The sequence below is a fragment of the Poecilia latipinna genome, unplaced genomic scaffold (genome assembly GCF_001443285.1).
Source record: "Poecilia latipinna isolate Pla-1442-1.1 unplaced genomic scaffold, P_latipinna-1.0 Scaffold555, whole genome shotgun sequence".
NCBI lineage: Eukaryota > Metazoa > Chordata > Actinopteri > Cyprinodontiformes > Poeciliidae > Poecilia > Poecilia latipinna.
This window is the reverse complement of record NW_015113171.1, coordinates 249,277-268,173: the sequence shown is the minus strand read 5'-3', so window position 1 is coordinate 268,173 and position 18,897 is coordinate 249,277. Positions and strand designations below refer to the sequence as shown.

At 42.9% G+C, this 18,897-nt stretch overlaps 1 protein-coding gene across 11 annotated transcripts in view; it reads left to right on the top strand.

Moving 5' to 3' along the window:
- Positions 1-18,897, top strand: part of LOC106953009 (unconventional myosin-IXa-like) — a 145,283-nt gene that overhangs the window by 72,931 nt on the left and 53,455 nt on the right. For 8 of the 11 annotated variants that reach the window (XM_015041490.1, XM_015041491.1, XM_015041488.1 and 5 more), the window contains exons 3-9: positions 575-669; positions 1,529-1,591; positions 3,747-3,846; positions 5,945-5,998; positions 12,889-12,989; positions 13,177-13,303; positions 17,824-17,913. In XM_015041490.1, the coding sequence (XP_014896976.1) occupies positions 575-669; positions 1,529-1,591; positions 3,747-3,846; positions 5,945-5,998; positions 12,889-12,989; positions 13,177-13,303; positions 17,824-17,913 (630 nt within the window). The remainder of the gene's footprint in view (positions 1-574; positions 670-1,528; positions 1,592-3,746; positions 3,847-5,944; positions 5,999-12,888; positions 12,990-13,176; positions 13,304-17,823; positions 17,914-18,897) is intronic. The other 3 variants (XM_015041489.1, XM_015041495.1, XM_015041494.1) reach the window with 3 other exon arrangements.

Sequence of the window (18,897 nt, the reverse complement as noted above, 5' to 3'; positions counted from 1 at the left end):
TTTTCCATCTTCTCTCTCTCCTGATCTCCTTCCTGCTACTGTTTTGTTCAAAGCTGTTATACCCAACAGATACTTTTTTTCCCCTCGCCTCGTTTCTCTTTCTTCTCGTCGTTGTCTGTCACCCCAGCGGGCCCCATCGCACTCCTAATGAGAACACCAATGAGCCCCCCAGGAGCCCATAATGATGGGCTCTCTCTGTTGGTCTGCGTCGCAGCAGAAATGCCTACCATGAGGAACGCCTGTGTCTGTTTTCAGCTGCGCTCAGTTTGCCTTCGCAGTAATTTGGCAGCTCAGACTGTGTGTGTGTGTGCGTGTGCGTGTGCGTGTGCGTGTGTGTGCGTGTCCAGTCCAGACCCTTTCCTGCACCTCCTGACCTCTGATAGAGTATAATGATCGGTTGCCTTTCCCTCTTTTCTCACATAAATATTTGCTGTTCCTGACGTCTGAATATTATGGTGTGAAGATAATTTCTCTGGTTTCTTGTGTTGCTTGAATGTTGACAAAATCGTGCCGGGATTCTGTACCTGTGTCGTCTAAAGCACGTTTTTAAAAAAATGTTTGATTTCCTCCGCAGGCTTTTGGGAATGCCAAGACGGCGCACAACAACAACTCCAGCCGCTTCGGGAAATTCATCCAGGTCAACTACCAGGAGAGCGGCACCGTCAGAGGGTAAGAGAGGAAGGAAAACACAAAAACTTCCATCTATTTTATTGGGGGTTTTTGTGATTGACCACCATAAAGCAGTGCACAATTTTATTAAAATTTAGGTTTAATAAAAAGCATGCTTAAAGATTATTTTCAAAAGATATTTTTAATCTGAGAAGATTGAAATGAGCCTCATCTGAACGGTTGTTCAAATTTATTGAATAAGACTTTTTGATGTTTTTCTAAACCATACATCACTTTCCTAATGCTTTATATTGACCTATAAAATCCTAAGAAAATACTCTAAAGTCTGTGATTTCAGTGCGACAGAGCACGCATCTAATTATATCTTCCTTTCTATGTTAGTATAACTCTGTTAAATCCTGTCTGAGACTGTTTGAAAATGCTTAGTTTTTTTGTTTTTTGGGGGTTTTTTTTAGGTTTTCTGGGCTCTAGTGGCCTTTATTTGATAGTTAATTGACAGGAAAGTGGGTAATGAGAAAAGGGGGAAGACATGCAGCAAAGGTCACCAAGGCCGGGAATCGAACCTGTGACAGCTGCGTCGAGGACTAAATCCTTCATATGTGGGTTGTGCTTAACCCCTGCGCCTTCAGCACACCCTGAAAATGCTTAGTTATATATATTTAGTAACATATTATTATTTGTAAATTTATGTAATGTAGGCACATAATATTTTGTGTGCTCCGGCGGCAAAGTGATGCCATTTTATTACTAATTTCACTGTCGTGTCTTTGTGCAAAGACAATAGAAGAAGTTTAAGACTAACAGTACAATCCGTTCCTTTATTTTCAGCTTGATTTCTAATCAGATCATCAGCAGCTTCTTCCAGACTGTTAATCATATCCGTTTTTTTTTGTTTCAGAGCTTATGTGGAGAAATATCTGCTGGAGAAATCCCGCCTGGTGTACCAGGAGCACAACGAGAGGTGAGTGAATCCAACGCCCCTCGTCTTTTTCATCTGGTTTACAGGGTGCAGACTAAGACTGGCACGTTTTTAAAATGACCAGGCACCAAGTTGAGCCTTTGCACAAAATCAAATCAGAAATTGATTTTCTCTTATAATTGTATCTATTTTACAAATCTGTGTCTCTGTGGTTTCTGGGATTGTAGTACCCATCTGGTGCCAGTAGGTGGTGATTGTCGACATTAACCGCATTGATATTCAATAGAAGATTATATATTACTTATTGTAAACAAATGGGAAACAAATTGGATAGTTTTTATTAAAATCTTAAATTTTTTAACTAAAAACTGTTAGTATGTAGAGAGAAGATGATTTTAAAGCAAAAAAAAAAAAAAGTGTTTTTGATAAATGTCCAGGTTAGCTGAAGTGACATAACTTTGAACAGTTTTCCACTTACTTTGGACGCACTCAAACATAAACTTGTCTCGGGGTAAATCAGCTCCGGCGCTCTGAGCGCCACCTGTGTTCGTTTTTCCTCCAGGTAACACGATGACATAACGTCTGCGTGGCCGTTCCTCTCAGCTGTCCAGAAATCAAAATGAAAGGAACCCGTCCTTTGGGAAATCCAGCTGCGTGTCCGTGTTTTACCACAGGTCAACAAATCGCTCTAACCCCAACCGAGTGAAGGGTTTCTGTTTCGCCCCGACGACAGGCCCTGGTAGCCATATTGATAGGATAGAAATGGGAGACGGGACCTCCCACACGGGTCGGAGCCGTAACGGAGAGGCGGGAGGGGAGCGAGCGATGGGATGATAAACTGCAAACTGTCTTAAATCTTAAGTCTTTGGCACGTTGCCTCTGAGTGACCCCTGGTGTGTGGAAAGAAAAAATACTGGCCAGGACATGATCAGGGCAAAGGCTGAGCTGCCGTCAGAAACTGGGTCAGGCCCATCATCACACTGGAAAATGAAGGTTCTGTCCGCAGTCGGCATACTTTGGAGGTTTTCCCCCTCTGGAGTGTTATTAATAAAGTCAGGATAAACCGGCTGTAGAGATTGAATTTATGGCTACAAAGTGTTTTCCCCTTGCAGTTTCTTTTTTTGTTGTTTTTTTTTTTTTTTTTTTTTCCCAAACCGCCGGCAAAAAAGGTTGAAGCTGAAGGAACAGCTTCAACAATTACAGATATAAACATCGCTTGTATTTTACAATCCCACTGCTGTTAGCGCAATCTTTCAAAAATCCCTCAGAGAACCAGAGCGTCTCGTCTGTCATTTTATACCTAAAGAATGTGGAGCTTCTTATTATTTATAAAGACAAAAATCTATTTACAATCTGACCAAACCGCCTATTGCGCCGCCATTTTTGTGAGCATGTGAATTTGCTGATCCTCTCTGACAGGATAAATATAAAGTCCTGGGACTTGAAGCTAAAAGCAATCATTTGTTAACACATTGTGTTGAATTTTCCGCCAGAATGTGAAAACTGTTTTTATAAAAGTGTAAAAAATAAAGGTGCGCCGGCGTGGTCAATTCCAACTTAGCAGTTTTGTAAAGTTGCAACAAATCTGATTTCTTCCATAGAGCTATAAACACAAGATACTTCTGTGTAAAAACAAAACAATTCAGATAAAAACAGAGCTGTCTGTCTCTGTGGATCACTGAAAGAGAGCAGCTGGTGTTACACAGCTCTGCACTGAAACAGGATTTAAATGTTGGGCATGTAAATCCTGTTGTGCTAACTTAGCACATTTAGCCTTTCTGTCAAGCTAACTGTGCCAGCCTATTAGCACAGTTAGCTAACTAACATATTTGTATGTCAAATATTGAATGTATTTCTAACGGGTCGGGTGTACAGGATGTTTATTAGCTTGAAGCAAAGACTTGAAGTTCATTTTCAGATGGAATAAAATAATGTTTCAGTACCCTGCACGTCATCCTGGATAATCACAGGTCGCTGCTTCCGACCCGAACACTCTGCAGCGCCTTGTTTCACTTAACGCGAAGCGGCGATGTCAAAAAGTCTAACCGATACAACACATGATGTGTTGCACTTTTTGTTTCAAAGTGAGCAACGGCGCATTTCCCCTCATATTTCAAATTATTCCAAAGATCAACAGGAGATGTAATTTTATGTAACGCGTGCGCGTGTATGCGCGTCTGCGTGTGTGTGTCTGCAGGAACTACCATGTTTTTTACTACCTGCTGGCTGGAGCCAGTGAGGAGGAGAGGAAGGCTTTCCACCTGCTCAAACCAGAGGAGTACCACTACCTTAACCAGGTCAGCCTCCACCAAACTCACACATCCACACGGATGCACACACAAACAACAAACAAACAAACAAAAACATCACCAGATTTCTCTACCCATTAATCCATTAATATGGAAATCACCAGATTTCCATATTAATGGATCTTCATTTGTACAAGTGATAAAAATGCAGAAACTGAAACAGACGGTCTCTCTGCTGACTCCTGTTTGCTCATTTATCAAAACTGGAGCATGTCTCATCGCTCACAAGTCCTGATTCCAGGCGTCTGTTTGTGTGTTCATGTTTCTCTGTGTGTGTATACATATGCCAGAAGCCTACATAATGTGTGCATCTTTTTGCAGTACATCTGTGTGTGCTGGCAGCTCCCTTTTCGTTACAGTACTGCAATTCACCAAGACGGAAACAGAGATATTAAACCTTTTTTTTTCGTCTTTTGTCCTTCTACTTGTTTAAAAAAATAAAATAAAATCATTTTGTCCCTCTCAGTTCTCCTTTAATCCCTGCAACAACACCAACTCACCCCCACCCTTTCCTCTGTGCCTACTTGCAGCCCTGTTTCCATGGCAACTGCAAAACTGTGAAAGTCGGTCTGGTGCTGATTTGGACGTGTGTCGAGCGCGCCAGAAGTCACCATGGTTTCACAATTACATTATTCACACCGAGTGCTCTCACTTCTCTCCCCCGGATTAAATGGAGTCAAATACAAATAATCTAGTTCTAATCTGAACCAGCAGCCTATTGCGCCACCATTTTTGTGATAAATCTTTGACTTGTGGTTCAAAGCAACGACCTCTCAATGCTTTGTGTTGAGCAACCAAGATGATATTAGTGATTTTAACAGCTTTTTATGAATATTGTGTTCAAAAATAAAGGCGCAGATTTACTAGTTAATTTAACATGTAGTTAACTGATCTTTACCTTCACTGTGGGGGAAGGTTGGAAATTATTTCTAATCCAACAGAATAATAGGAATTTCCTATAAAGACACAAAGGAGCCATTTTTCTGTAACTGGCTCCTCTCCTGAAATTTGCTCAAGTTTTATTCTCTGTTTCAATGTAGCAGCTTAAAGGAGAGAAAAAAAATGTTTGCCTCTAACAAAGATAGTTGACTTTTTAAAAGCTTCTTGCACGTTTCCTGCTTCTTCTGACTTCTTCGGTGCTGAAAATAACTAACTTTGAGATTTCTCAATCAGTCACAGCGCTAACACTGAAGAGTGTTGTCAGAGGAAACCCCGGCTGAGTAAACGCTGAACTTCCAGTGTCCTTCCATTCCACGTGATTCCTCGGTTCATCCTTAACGCGAGCTCATTCCTGAGTAGAGTTATTTATTTCTGTGATGTCTGAACTTAGCAGGACTATTTTCTTTTCCTTTTAAAAGCAGGACTGGAGAAAGTCTTGAAGGCATTTTGCCTCTGCTGACGCTGACCAGAGAACGTGTAAAGGTAGCCAAAGTGACTGCACTGAAGCTTGGCTTTGATTTTTGTAAACTGAGGTCTGATCAGCTGATGTGTTTGCAAAAAGAAGGAAAGGAGGGAAAAAATGGCTAAATAAATAAAGACTTTGTCTTAAAAAGCAGCTGATTGTCAAAATGTTGCTGGTTTTCGGCAACAGAAGCAGCAGAAAATCCGGAAAAATGTGATTTAGAGCAGCTTTGTTGGTAATTGATCTGTGTTATTACACAGTATTGGACTTGAACAAAACCAGTAGAGCCATGTTAATGCTACTAGCCCATTTTTAACATTTTTATATTGTAAACTTTCTGCGCTCCAGAGCTACCGGCTGCTCTGGTGAGTCTCAGATTTTGACTTTGGATTTTGAAACTCCCAATAACATCCAAGTCGGTGATGAATGTTTATAAACCTGTCTGAGTCTGTGTGTCCCGGCCGTGTCGGGGACATCCGTCTCCGTCTCCATCTCCATCAGTCCTGATGTGATCACCGCTGCTCTGGTCTCCGTCTGTCCCTCCGGGACGTCCAGTCACTTCTCTAATTCACACAGAATTTTAAAACTTTCTCTTTGAGAAAACATTTTTGCAGGAGTTGTTGGTGTTTCTTTCTTTTCTTTTTTTTTTTGCTTTTGTTTTAACCCACTTTGCCTTGCTTCCAGATGACAAAGAGACCACACAAACTCCACTGGGACAATTTCTATGAGTCTGAGCTGGTCAGTATCGCGCCAACTTGTTTGTGTACGTCTGTGTTTATGGGTGTGTCATGCTTCAGTGGGGTTTTTGGTGCCAGTCCTGGTCTTGTTGTCTCTCCTGGCTGTCCACACCCCGCCTGCTTTCAGCGAACCGGACCGACGTTAGAAGCAGCCTGGCCTTGGCTCTGTTAAATGTGCTGTAAGATGTTTGAAAGGATACCTTGTAAAGTCACCGTTTTGCTAGATCTGTGGGAACACGACGAAATGTCTGTGTCCTTTTTAATTAGAGATGCACCGATCCGAATTTGGGGCCGATTTATGATATTATGTTAAAGTGAGTAAATGAAAGGCCTGTTGTCGTCGTATCAACCCTCCAGACCGCTCAGGTCTTCTGGTTCCTATTCTTCTCGGTTTCTCCAGAACCAGAACCAAACATGGAGAACCAGCATTCAGTTTTTATGGTCCTCTAATCTGGAGCAAACTTCCAGAAAACTGCAAAACGTCCGAAACACTGAGCTCCTTTCACAACTGGAACGCCATAAAGTGTCAAACTGTCATCGTTTTTCCTTTGCCACTGCAATTTAATGATTTTATTTTATTTCCCTTGCAATCCTACAAAGTGCTTTGAATTGTGTCGTTGTGGAAAATGCACTTTCCAGAAATTAGCCTTGTCCTGCCTTGACTGATCGGAAGATTTTTTGCTAACTTATTATTATTTTTAAATTTTCTGTATTTCCGCGCCGTTAATGCTGCTGATGATCTTCTGATTTCACGGTGCATCTCTACAGTTAGTGAAATAAAGTGCAAATGAAAAGGAATCCCTTCAAACAAAGCTTGTGGATGATTCGCTGCTGGTTGATGATGATGATACCAAAGCTGGAAATGCCATCTTTGTAGGGAAGCTTCAGGATTTCACTACGAATAAAGGATCGCTTGGCTTCCAACACTCAACTTTAATTCTTGACAAAAAAAAACAACAAAAAAAACAAACAAATATTGATCTTTTTGCCCTCTCGGAGCATCAACAGACTTTTTAAAGGAACAGCAGTGAGAGAAGTACAAAGTAGACAAAGAAAAGACAAGAACAAGACTCTGTATTATAATAGAAACTCTCTAGAATTACATTTGCTGATATTCAGACGAGGATCTAAAGTTTGACATGGGTTCTGATTGGAGGACAACATGATTGATCTACCGGCTTCACGTCCGGAAACTTCCCTACAAAGTGTGTGGTCTGGGTCCATTCTCTGTGTGTGTGTGTGTGCGCGTGTGTGTGAGCGTGTGTGTGTGTGTGCGTGTGTGTGTGTATGCGTGCGTGTGTGTGTGTTCGCCGATTTGGTGCTCTCCACCACTGTCCTGCGAGCCTTAAGATGAAGTGTGTAATGTTTGGTCAGCGGGATTTGTTGTGTGTGTTTAAGGGATTTGGTATCGCCTAATGGGAGATTATGTTCCTCGGACTGTGCCGTTGAGCAAACACACGAGCCATGAGAATTGGTCCGAACAAATACGACTCCCAATTTCACCACATTTTATTCTTGACTTTGGCATTGTGCGCGCGGTTTTTCTTTTTCTTTTTAGACTTCTCTTTTATCCGAGGCTCTTACCCATTCCCGAGAAGAATAACTTGAGTATCAAAATGTAATGAAATTCTCTTTAAAGTGGGCCTCCAGGAAAGCAGTCGTCAGCTCAGAATGAAACGAGATGCAGACGTCGGAGTGCGTTGGAACATTTCCTGCAGCAAAACAGCCATTTGTGTTTCTCAGTTCCTCCCCAGGAACATTCTCCACCTCGCAGCCGAAGCTGGAAGGAGGAAATTCAGCCGTTTATTGGCATAATGAGAGATGTTTGGAACACACTCAGCCAGTTTTGCTGCAAGAGCGGTTTGAGTAATTTCTGTGGAAGTGCTTTTCCGTTTGAATCGTGCATTTCTTGTTTTGTGGCGGAGTAGTTTTAAACAATGCTGCCCTTATGCAAATAGACTGTTACCATAAACACCTCGAGTTTTATAGTGATAATTTCTCTTATAAAGGGACTTAATGTCTGAATGTGGGAGTTCAACGAAGAGTGGAGTGAATTCGGCTCAAAGTATCAAGATAATTGAGCAACTATCCAAGCTATTATCCTTCTTGACGTGTATAAAAAAATCACATTTACATGGCTCAGTGGAAAGCTTTCTGACATTTAAATATGAGTATGTAACTGGTGTAGTACTTTAGTGTCACCAGAAAATGCAGGATCAAACTGTAAAACTTTAAAGCTGCTGTGTACTGCTGGCACCTCTCCACCCAACGACCTCCAGCACCATTTCTTCCCTGATTCGGAGAAGGCACTCTCCCTTTTTCCACCTCAGGATCACGCAGACTTGTAGGTGCTGATTCTTCACACTCTGCTGTGAACTGCTCCAGGGAAACCAGAGATCCAGATTTGATTAATCTGACAGACTCATATCTTCTGCTAAAGGTTGAGGACACCATAACAGATCCCATCAACACCTTGGCTGCAACTAGAAACATTGTGAGTCGATGATATTGGGGGAGTCAGTGGACTTCCCAAAGAACATTGCTGAAAGCTTTCAAATCCCCAAGATGCACGCAAACTGGTTGGCCGAACTCCCATGCATCCTCCAGGACCTTTCTTAGGGTACAGCACTGGCCCAGGGTTCTACAACTAGGACAGAAAACATACTGCTGCTCCTGAATCAGAGTCTAGGCTATATCTGGCTGATTTTCCTCAATAACCCCTGATTGGACCTTACCTTTGAGGCTTTGGAGTACGATTCCCCTATAGTTGGAATGGATACCATGGTAAAGGCTTTTTAAATAGCGGGACCATAACCTTGGTCTGCCAATCCAGGGTATCTGCCCAGACCGCACTACATCCAGAACCTCGAGGAACTCTTGACGAATCCTATCTTATCTCATCTTTTTTGGAGCCTTGCCAGATTTTTGCCCACTTCTGTCCCGATTTGAGGTCAGCAGCATCTCTACCATAGACAGTCTGCTGTCATTGAGCGTTGAAGTCCAACCAGCAGAACCTGGGAGTGCCCAGCAAGCTTTCCTCTTTTACCATGGTGAACCCCAATGTACAGGCACCTAGCTGGGGGCAAAAAGTATCCTAATGCCCCTCAGCCAGGGCAACCCCAGGGCAGAAGAGTGTTCAGCTGCTCTTAACGAGACCCACGCATCAGGATGAGTCAGACTATATCTGAACTTCACACACCAGCTCAGAGAGGTGACACTCCACTTTCTGAGAGCAAGTTTCAGTAGTTGAGAGACAAAAGCCACTTCCCAGTGGGAAGGGGTTATACTACACCAACATCCGTAATTACGTGTGCAGGCGAAGGAACACTTTTCAATCAGTGTTTCTAATCTCAAGAGGTCTTTGCAGCCTGTTGTTACTGAAGTAGTTGTAGGAGTAATTGTAGAGACAGCTGCTTTTTAAGAGATTTTTGTTTTGTTTGACTTCTCTTTAAGTCTTTTACCATTCAATCCAATGAAATGTTTTTTTGAACAGGCCTTTTGCTGTGCAGGTACCTTCTTGAACAAAGTGATGTCTTTAAAACGCGTATCTCAGTGAGTCTGTCCATCTCTCCCCAACCGACCCGTCTCGCTGTTTGTTGCTTCTTGCTCTCATAAAGGCCATTGAGTGACCTCATTCTGTCTGTGACCCCCACTGTTCAAGGACATGATGGCATCGTAGTCACACAGACCCTACCACACACCCGCATAGAATGTTTGTCAGACTCTCAGACCACCTGTCTGATCATCTGACCAACTCCCCACGTAGGCCTGTTTAACCTCTGACCTCCCCGTGTGCTGAATGCACAGCAGAGAGTCAATCAGCACAAAAAATGCCACAGATCTGGAAGCAAAAATGGAAAATAAACATTCAGGAATGAAAAAAACCCTGTTTTTGCCCAAAGATCCCAAAGACCAAACATTTTGGATGTTTCTTTTTGATGACTGAAACCGAGTCGGGTGTTTGGTGGCTGTGACAGCTCTGGGGTTGTTTGGCCGTCTCTGACTTGGTGGTGTGGAATGTCTGGTCGATGTGTTGGCATGCTGTATTTGCTCCAAAACAGTGTTTTTATACCTCAAATGATGATGAAGTCGTGATTTGTGACATCTACACCGCCTGGCTAAATCGTCACATCCCTTTAACTTTCTCTCAATGTTACGACAACAAACTTAAATGTTTTTTATTAATAGATTTTCTTGAGATGGATCAACACAAAGTGAGGTGGAAGGAAAATGATACTTAGGATTATGACTCAACTGCAAACATACCAAGACATGACTGTCTACCTAAGCTGACCAGCCAGCTGGTTAGAGCTATAGGAGCCCAGAAGCTACAATATGTTGCTTAATATCAAATTATGTTCGCCTTTTCCAATGCCCTAGTCAAAGTCCAGGCCTGTTTCAACTGGGCATTGTGGCAAGACTTGAAAACTTGATGTTTACTGATGTTCACCAAACAAAAATGAATGGCGAAAAACTTAAATCCGGCAACTTCCTGAAGACTTTCAGCGTGACTGCAGCCAACAACGGTGGAATTGGTTGTTGTTGTAAATGTATTAAACCATAAATGTATTAAATTCCCTTCCACTTCACAATGAATCATTCCCTTTGATTCATTGCCACATAAAATCCTAATCTGATACATTTCCGTTTGTCGGTAATATGGAATATTTCAAAAATGTTCAAGGGGTGTGAAAACCGCTGCGAGGCTCTATAGATGTAGATCTGATGCTGACATATCACTGTGATCGGCTAATAAGCAATGTATACTTGTCTTACTGACACTAAATTAGATATAATGAATAGGAATAACAGAGTCTGTCTCAATATTTTTGCTTAAAACAAGACTCTTGTCTGTTCTGTACTCTTCTTTTTTTTTTTAAACCCCAAATAGCTAAAATGTTGGTTTTTAACCAAAGTATTCCCTTGAGGCTGCCAAAACTGATCTCTTTATTTTCTCAACTTCCATCAATGTATCACATTGTGCCATTCTGGGTGTTTGAGGTCAAAAACAACCGGCGGCGGCTATAAAACTCGTCTTTCCCGGGTCTTGCCATTTCGCCAGAAGCCTCGGCAGACCTTTTGTTGCAACCAGAGAAGCTAACCGGAGAAGCTACCCCCCTCCCCCGCCCACCCCTCTGGACCCTCCAGTCGTTGTGGGACAAAGAAAAACAATGGAGGAGAGGGAAAGGAGTGTTGGAGAGTAACGTGTGGAAGAGGGTTCCAGAGTGTGGATTATAGGTTCCCGTGTCTTCCATTGGCGTCCGGTCGCTGTGGTATGTGCTAATTACAGCCCGGGAGAGGCTCGCTATTGGGAGCAGGGAGAAGCTGACCGAGCAGAGGGCCTGAGGAGACGCTGCATGAGGACACTTCCTGGATCTGTGGACTCCTCAGACATTGCTCAGGATGTGACGGATGGCGTCTCTCCTCCATCTCAACCCTGGTAACAAAGACTGTATGATATCAGAGTCTCATGATTGCCCAGGAATGCGCTCGTGTTCACCATCCAGGGTTTCCCCCCCTTTGTGCAGCTGTGGCTTGCTGCTCTGCAGATGAGATGAACTATGGAAATTATATGTTTTCCTTGACATTGTGACATGCTGGTTCAGCTGTTTGCTGTCAAGGCTATGCACGTCGATCAACTGACTGCTGGTTGTGATGAATGTTAAACTACGTTGTTTTCAGGGGTGGGCAATGTGGACTTAAAGTTTTATCGCAGTATTTTGTGGTAATATAACGATAAAAATGATAAGAACTATTTATTACTTTTCTAGCTGCGTTTGATTTGGTCACATAATTGTGCAAATTGGAACAATGAAAATAAATCTGCTTAATGGAAACATGGCAATTTTGAAAAAAAAACTCACATTTGATAAGTTTTCACAATCAGCAGAGGATGTTGCTACTGGCGGAAACGACGGAGAAGTGGTAGGAGGATGACGGCGTGGAACAAACTTATTCACATGTGATTTTAATTATTTAATGGAAACTCCAAAGTTGCAAAATGTTTTTCAACATTTGCAGAATATGGACAAAGTTTTGCACACATCTATAGATGATTCGTAGCTAGTATTGCTGATTGTGATGAGTGTTAAATTGTGTTGTTTTTAGGAGTGGGTGATATGGACGTAAAGTTTTATCATGATACTTTATGCTAACTATGAAAGTAATGTGAATTATTTGTTACTTCTTTCTTAGGTAACCATAGCTGTGTTTCCATTGACCATATAATTCCACAAATTTTAATTACCGAAATAACGGAAACGCTGCAATTTTTGATAAGAAGTTTTCACGATCCAACAACTGGATGTTACTACTGGCGAAAATGACAAAGAAGATGACAGGAAGTAGTGGGAGGATGACGCCACGACTTGTTCATATGTGATTTCAACCTCGCTTCTCATTTAATTTAAACACCGTAATTGTGAAATTGTGTTTTTCGACATGCTGACAAAGTTTTGAGCACATTTGTAATGGAAACGCAGCTGGTGACTGCATGACGCTGCAGTCATTACCCCACAACATATCCATGTGTAATACACTTCTCTAGAACACTATTCACATAAAGAAGCATGAGTTGCCTCACTAAACTGCACACAGTGACTACATTTAATCATATTTTCAAACTTTTTCCATGAACAAACACTGGAAAAAGTAGTAAACCTTACAATCCCAACAATCCCAGACAGTTTTGAAGGATTTAAACATTACCTGGAATTCATCCTAACGATAAATCAAAATTCTTATTGCAATAAGAAATTTGTCACAATAAATGATACACGATAAAATAAATGCCCAACCCAGGTCCTTTTTTTCCCCAAATACTGCTGGTGCTGATTTCTGTCCCTGTCTTCTTCTGCTCTTTTGTCTTCGCATGTTTCCTCCCGACACCAGCAGGACTGTTTCACCGTGGAGGGAGAAGACCTGAAGCATGACTTTGAGCGGCTGCAGCTGGCCATGGAGATGGTCAGGTTCTTACCGTCCACTCGCAAACAGTAAGGCCGAGGCGTGACCCCCGCTGACCCACTAGGATATTAAATCAACCTGTAACCCTCCCATACGTTTCTATCAGCCTGTGTCGATTTATTTACGGCCTCTCCTCAACTCACGTCGATATCTCAGCGGGACAGGTGGGCTGGGAACGATCGGCAAGCGATAACAAAATGGCGCATTTCTTGTCAGGATTTTCTCCCTGCTGTCTGCCATCCTGCACCTGGGGAACATCCGTTACAAGAAGAAGACCTACAGGGACGACTCCATCGACATCTGTAACCCGGAGGGGCTGCCCATCGTCTCAGAGCTGCTGGAGGTCAGCAAACGCAGATTGGAAATGTTTTTGTTTAGTTCATAGTGTCAGGAAAGTCACTGTTTCAGAAACATTCTAGATGCACAAGAAACTTATTTATGTCACTGCTGTGTTTGCTGTAACACCCAGAACCAGATTTATAAGAATGTGGGCTTAAGCCGGTTTTGGTGCCTTAATCACTAAAGAAAAGCAAATTACATCAATAGATGTGAGCTGATGAATGGTAAGTTTAACACGTCCTTTAGCCATTAACTCTGATGTTCCTAAAGAAATTGTCCAGAGAAATCAAGAAAGAAAAAAAATTCTTCATAAAGATCTCAAAATATTAATATAACTCACCTGATATCTGTCCATGAGTTTGATATGAAGAAAAATGTTTTCAAAACATGCATTCATTTAAATTTTTTTTTTTTTAATTGTTGGTGCCCCCTAAAAAATTGGTGCCCTGGGCTGCTGCCCTTCCTAAAGTCTGATCTGAAAGCGTTTAACCTCTGCTCTGCTGCAGTTGTTGAACGCTGCTTGAATGTGATTTTACCACCTGAACGCGAGTTTTTTTAAATAACTAAGCTGTTGACAGCAGAGATGAAGAGGCGCTTCAGGTCCCAGAGAGCCGTCCAAACATCCAGGGATTTGACAAAACGTCGTTAAAGTTCGGGTTGTTTTCAGACGGCTGCAGCCGAACATCAAGCTTATCTTTGACTCCACTTGTTGAAAACATCAGGCACTGATATCGGCTGCTAACATGCTGTCAGCGCCTGTGTTTGAGCACTGATTATAGATTACTTTAAGATGGAGTTGAAATGATTGATCGTAATTAATTAAATAATCAACTAATTTTGTAAACGATTAATCGTCCATAAATAAAAAAGTCTGTTTGCTAAAAAAAACCCACTAATTACACCAAAACTATCCAAAAAGCTATGCATTTTTCTAATATTGTACTAAATGTATTCTCAGTTGGATTTCTAATTAGGTGACTCCTGAAGGCATGCAGGTTACATGTGACTTTATTTATGGGTATCAGAGTAAAGGAGGCTGAATCAGGCCTGGGCAATATGGCATAAAACTTAAATTTCTTCATGTTTTCATACCAGGTTAGATTTTTATTCTCGGGGGGGTGGGGGGGTTCTAAAAAAGAAAGTACAAATGATGGAAAATATTTTCAAAACAGAGCTTTTATTTCAGTCACCCCTTTCTGTGAGTTGTGCAAAGGAGTATTAGGGCCAGGCTGCAACTATTATTGTATAATTACGAGGATACAATCCTGATATTAGCAGAAAAAAAACGTGTTCTTACGGGAAGAACGAGAAAAAAAGGCTTTAAGTAACCAAAAATGAACAATAATCTCCAAACTCTAGGTTGAATGTGACTGCATGAAACGCTTTCTAGATCCGTGTTCGTGGTCATAATGAGGCGACCACCAAGCAGTGTAAGTTCTGCTCTAAAGCTTTGCGTTCCTGGAAAAGTGCAGCCATCTCTTCCTCAGCACGCGTTATTTTTCTTTGTAAGGACAAAAGTTCAGGTGAAGTTCCTTTCTTCCTCTCGCCTCATAATGAGGTTGTAGATGTAAAAACTAACTCCGGCCGTTAAAAGGCGTCAGTCCTGCTGCTCCTGAAAGAGTCTCAGGTCTCAGGCTCCTCTTTCTCTCCGTTTGTTTCACCCGCTTCCTTTCATCCCTTTCTGTTTTTTTCCTAAACCTGATGAGTTTCAGTTTAGCAACCGTGTTTTCTGTGAGCTAATCAGTCTGCTGTGTGAGTTTAGTCTGCTGCAGACCTGTTATCTGTCCGCAGGACGGAAAAAACAGCTCCTGGCCCGGCCCGACGGGCCGCGCAGTGTTTACACGTCTCTGTGGCAGGCTGCGGAGACGCTGAGATCAGACCGCGCACGCACACGCCGACTGAAGCCGTTAGCCGGACGCGCTCGTCGAGTCCCAAACAAAGCAGCGTACCGAGCGTTGCCTGTCAACATCGCCGCGGGGATGTTATGACTGCGGAGAGCATGCCAGGGTCCCAGCATCCAGACTGGACTCTCTGACCCTCCACTCTTTCTCCGTCTCCGGAGATCCAGAGTGGCATTGACGTAAGCCGAGCCACATGTTGGCCACATGCTCAGGGGCCGGAGTTTTAATTTCCAGCTTATTTAGACGTCTGTCAGCCCGCACCGAGGCAAAGGCCCATTGAGACGTTTGGAGCTCGCTTCGAGCAACCATTGAGGAGACGACGCTTACAGACGCATTATGAAGCCGTAGAGTCAGGAGAGAGGTTTTCTTTTTATTTGTTTTGTAAGGTTTTTTTACAGAAGGAATGTTTTAAGACAATTGTTGACTGCAGTCAACCAGTACTTCAGGTATTGGGTTTGCTTTCGCAGCAAGAGCCTGCTTGGTTTGGATTTCCTTTTTCCTTTTTTATAAATGAAAACTACATTTTCTTTACACTCAGGTGACCTTTGTGTTGTATTAAAATATGATTATCTAGAAACGTTTATTAGTGGAACAAAAAGAAAAACATCAGAAGTTAAAACAAAAGCTAATACTTTTCTTTGAACTATGATTCATGACCAATGGACTAGAATGACAACAGAAATTACCGTTTTCTGCAACTTAAAACTCACGAGTCGTCCGTTTTGGTTCAATGTGTCAAGCGGATGTGAACCAGGGGACTTTTTTTTGTCCTTTCTGAAAGGGTAAGAACTGAGGTAAAAGGAGTTGACTTGGACTTCCTGCTTCCTGTAGAGGCAAATCTGGAAGAGGAAGTGTGGCTCGTGTGGGCCGACGGATTGCTGTCAGACCTGATCCGAGGTTTGAAGTTGACTGATTGGCAAAAAGGGTTTCAGTGCAGAGTGAAAACCAGAGGGGTGACACGTAGCATCCGTAAGATATAGGGTTGCTCCTGATTCAAGGAGTTCAAAAGACTTTGGAAAGACTGGAAATAAAACCTCCAAACCAGAGCTTGTAAAACTCCTGAGTGTTGAGCTATTAGGGCGGTGATGATGGCAAAACGCTAAGCCTGTTACCAAGCAACAAAAACTCGGAAACGTAGCGTCTAAAGACCAATCACCGGCAAGCAGAATGGGCTTTGCTCCTAGCCGAGGGATTACCAGGCAGTGTGAAACGAAGTCTGATTATACCACCCCCTGTGATTTACTCACTGCACACACACTCCTCCAGTGTCCTCAACCCACTTCTGTCCCTATCAAAGCCCTTCACCAAAATGGACCCCTAATGGTGTTAACTAAAATGCCAACACACTCCGTTTCTTACATGAAGACATCAGAGATGAATCCACACAAACACGCGGAGGCTGAGCAGCATCAGCTGTTGGTCTCTCTCCCATAATCCCTGCCGATGGAGGAGATGTGTGCAGTGACATCTGCTGCTCCCACTGTGGCCCCCGTCGTCAGGGCCCGGTCCGCTGCAGGCCACATTCAATTGTCCTACATGCGCACAGAGCAGCGCTCACAGGCTAATCTCGGTCAGCGGCGTTAGATGGAAGCGCTGTGGCTTGGGTTTGGGTTGAGGGTCGTTAACATGACCCTTAACGACCTCCAACGTGACGTTAAGGGTCACAATGGTGACTGATATGGAAAGAACTACGTTTGAGGGTATTTTATATCAAAATCACAAAGTGATAGACACGATAAAAACCTAAAGCTAAAAGAGAATCACTGTTTAGCTGTTACTGACCACGCTGGAGGAGCTGCAGAGGTCAGATGGGAGAATCTGGGTGTTTTCACCCCTGATGGTCCAGTAAACTCGGTTACAACATTTGTTATACCTTCAGCTGGTGTGGTTTTCTTTCACTGAGTCAAATGATTCAATTCCTTTGAAAATCCTGTTCACCCCTTTCGCCTGTGGTGGCTCTGCACCTAGAGCCACTGCAAGAAGAAGAAGGTGAACACAACTTCCTTCTTCAGAAAATGTAAACAAAAATGAAGCGGCGTCAGATTTCAGTGGTTGTTTGATTTCTCTTTTGTCTTTTGAAATGACCATGACCCGTTTATCTCACCAGCTCTAGACTCACGTTTGATTGGTTGTATTTACCCAGACTGCCTTGCGCTGCAGTCCACTTCCTGCTTCTGGAGTGGATTCTGATCTGCTTCCGTTCACATATGCATTCAAACCGCACCAGAGTTCACTTCAACCGGACAGAGAATTGGGGATAGGAGGATACAGAGTTCTTCGTTTCGGTCTGCATCAGTTTGGTTACGCGTTCACACCTCACCAAATAAACTGGACTGTCTAGGCAGTCGAACTGCAAATCGATTAAAGTGAACAAAACAAAACCGGTGTGAATTCAGCCTCTGTTTTCAGGAATTGAAGAAGGGAAACATCTAAAAATCCTGCAAGACTCAGGATCATAAGTAGCCCACATCTGGTTCATCTCAAAGCATTTAGAAACGTACACAAAAAGACTTGCAGCTGTAATTGCTGAACAATTACAGCTGCTTTATGTTCTGTCTTATCAAATCCAAATAGAACGCATTAAAGTCGGGACTGGTTTTATTCGTCACTGTTTGTTTTCCAGGTGAAAGAGGAAATGCTACTTGAAGCCCTGACGACCAGGAAGACGGTGACCGTCGGAGAGAGGCTCATCGTTCCCTACAAACTGGCAGAGGTGATTCTTTCTGTGAACGCAGCAGCACCACCATCATGGCGGCGTACCACATTCCTAGCATCACCACCAAGAACCGAAAAGAGTTTAAATGCGGCAACATTTCATTACAAACTGTAGGGGAGGTTAGTAGTTGGTGTGTCAAAGACTTGGTGCTTGTCTGAGGAGTTTTGTTGTGGCATTCCCCCGGCCCCCGCTGCCTCTCTCGGTCTCTTTGATGGGGGTCTCTTCCTCTGCAACTTCCTGTTTCCTGTGGAGTAAAGCAGCAGTGGCGTTCCTAAACACACCAGCCCTGTGGACCCGCAGTCTGTGCAATATTAAACCTCCTGGGTGCCTTGGTTGACCCAGATCGACTCTGGTGACGATTATCACTGGACATTAACGTTCAGCTCTCTCCGTTTATCCTTCTGCTGCTAAACGGTCTGAAGACGGAGAACCTGAGCTCATGTTTGTGGCTGCTGGGTCTTTTGTCTAAGGAAGGAGACATTAAATGTAGATTGCCTGTTAGCCATCCCAGTTACAATTTAGCTCAACAATAGTTTCCCCTGTCATCCCCCCACCACACACACACACACACACACACACACACACACACACACACACACACACACACCTCGCCATAGTCATGTGCTCTTTTCTTAGGAATGTGCAACCTCCACTGGAATATACAGCACAGAAGCCAGAAACCAGATTCTTGTTCAGCATGTCTGTCTTCTCTCTCCGTCTCCGTCGGTCACACACAAATTCACTTTTTCCAAAGTGGTGCGTAGCAGAGGCTCCGACGATTTAATCAGAAATGTGACCTTCTGTACTGTGTGTGTGTGAGAGTGGCCTCTGTGATAAACTTTGTACCGAGGCCTCTCGTGAGAAAGGTTCTCATGGAGAAGGTGTTGGCTAGAAAGTAGAGCGAGTGAGATAGAGAGGCAAAATTAATAATAAAAAAAATAAAAAAAATACCAGAACAGTGGTCTGTTTTTTTTTTTGTTT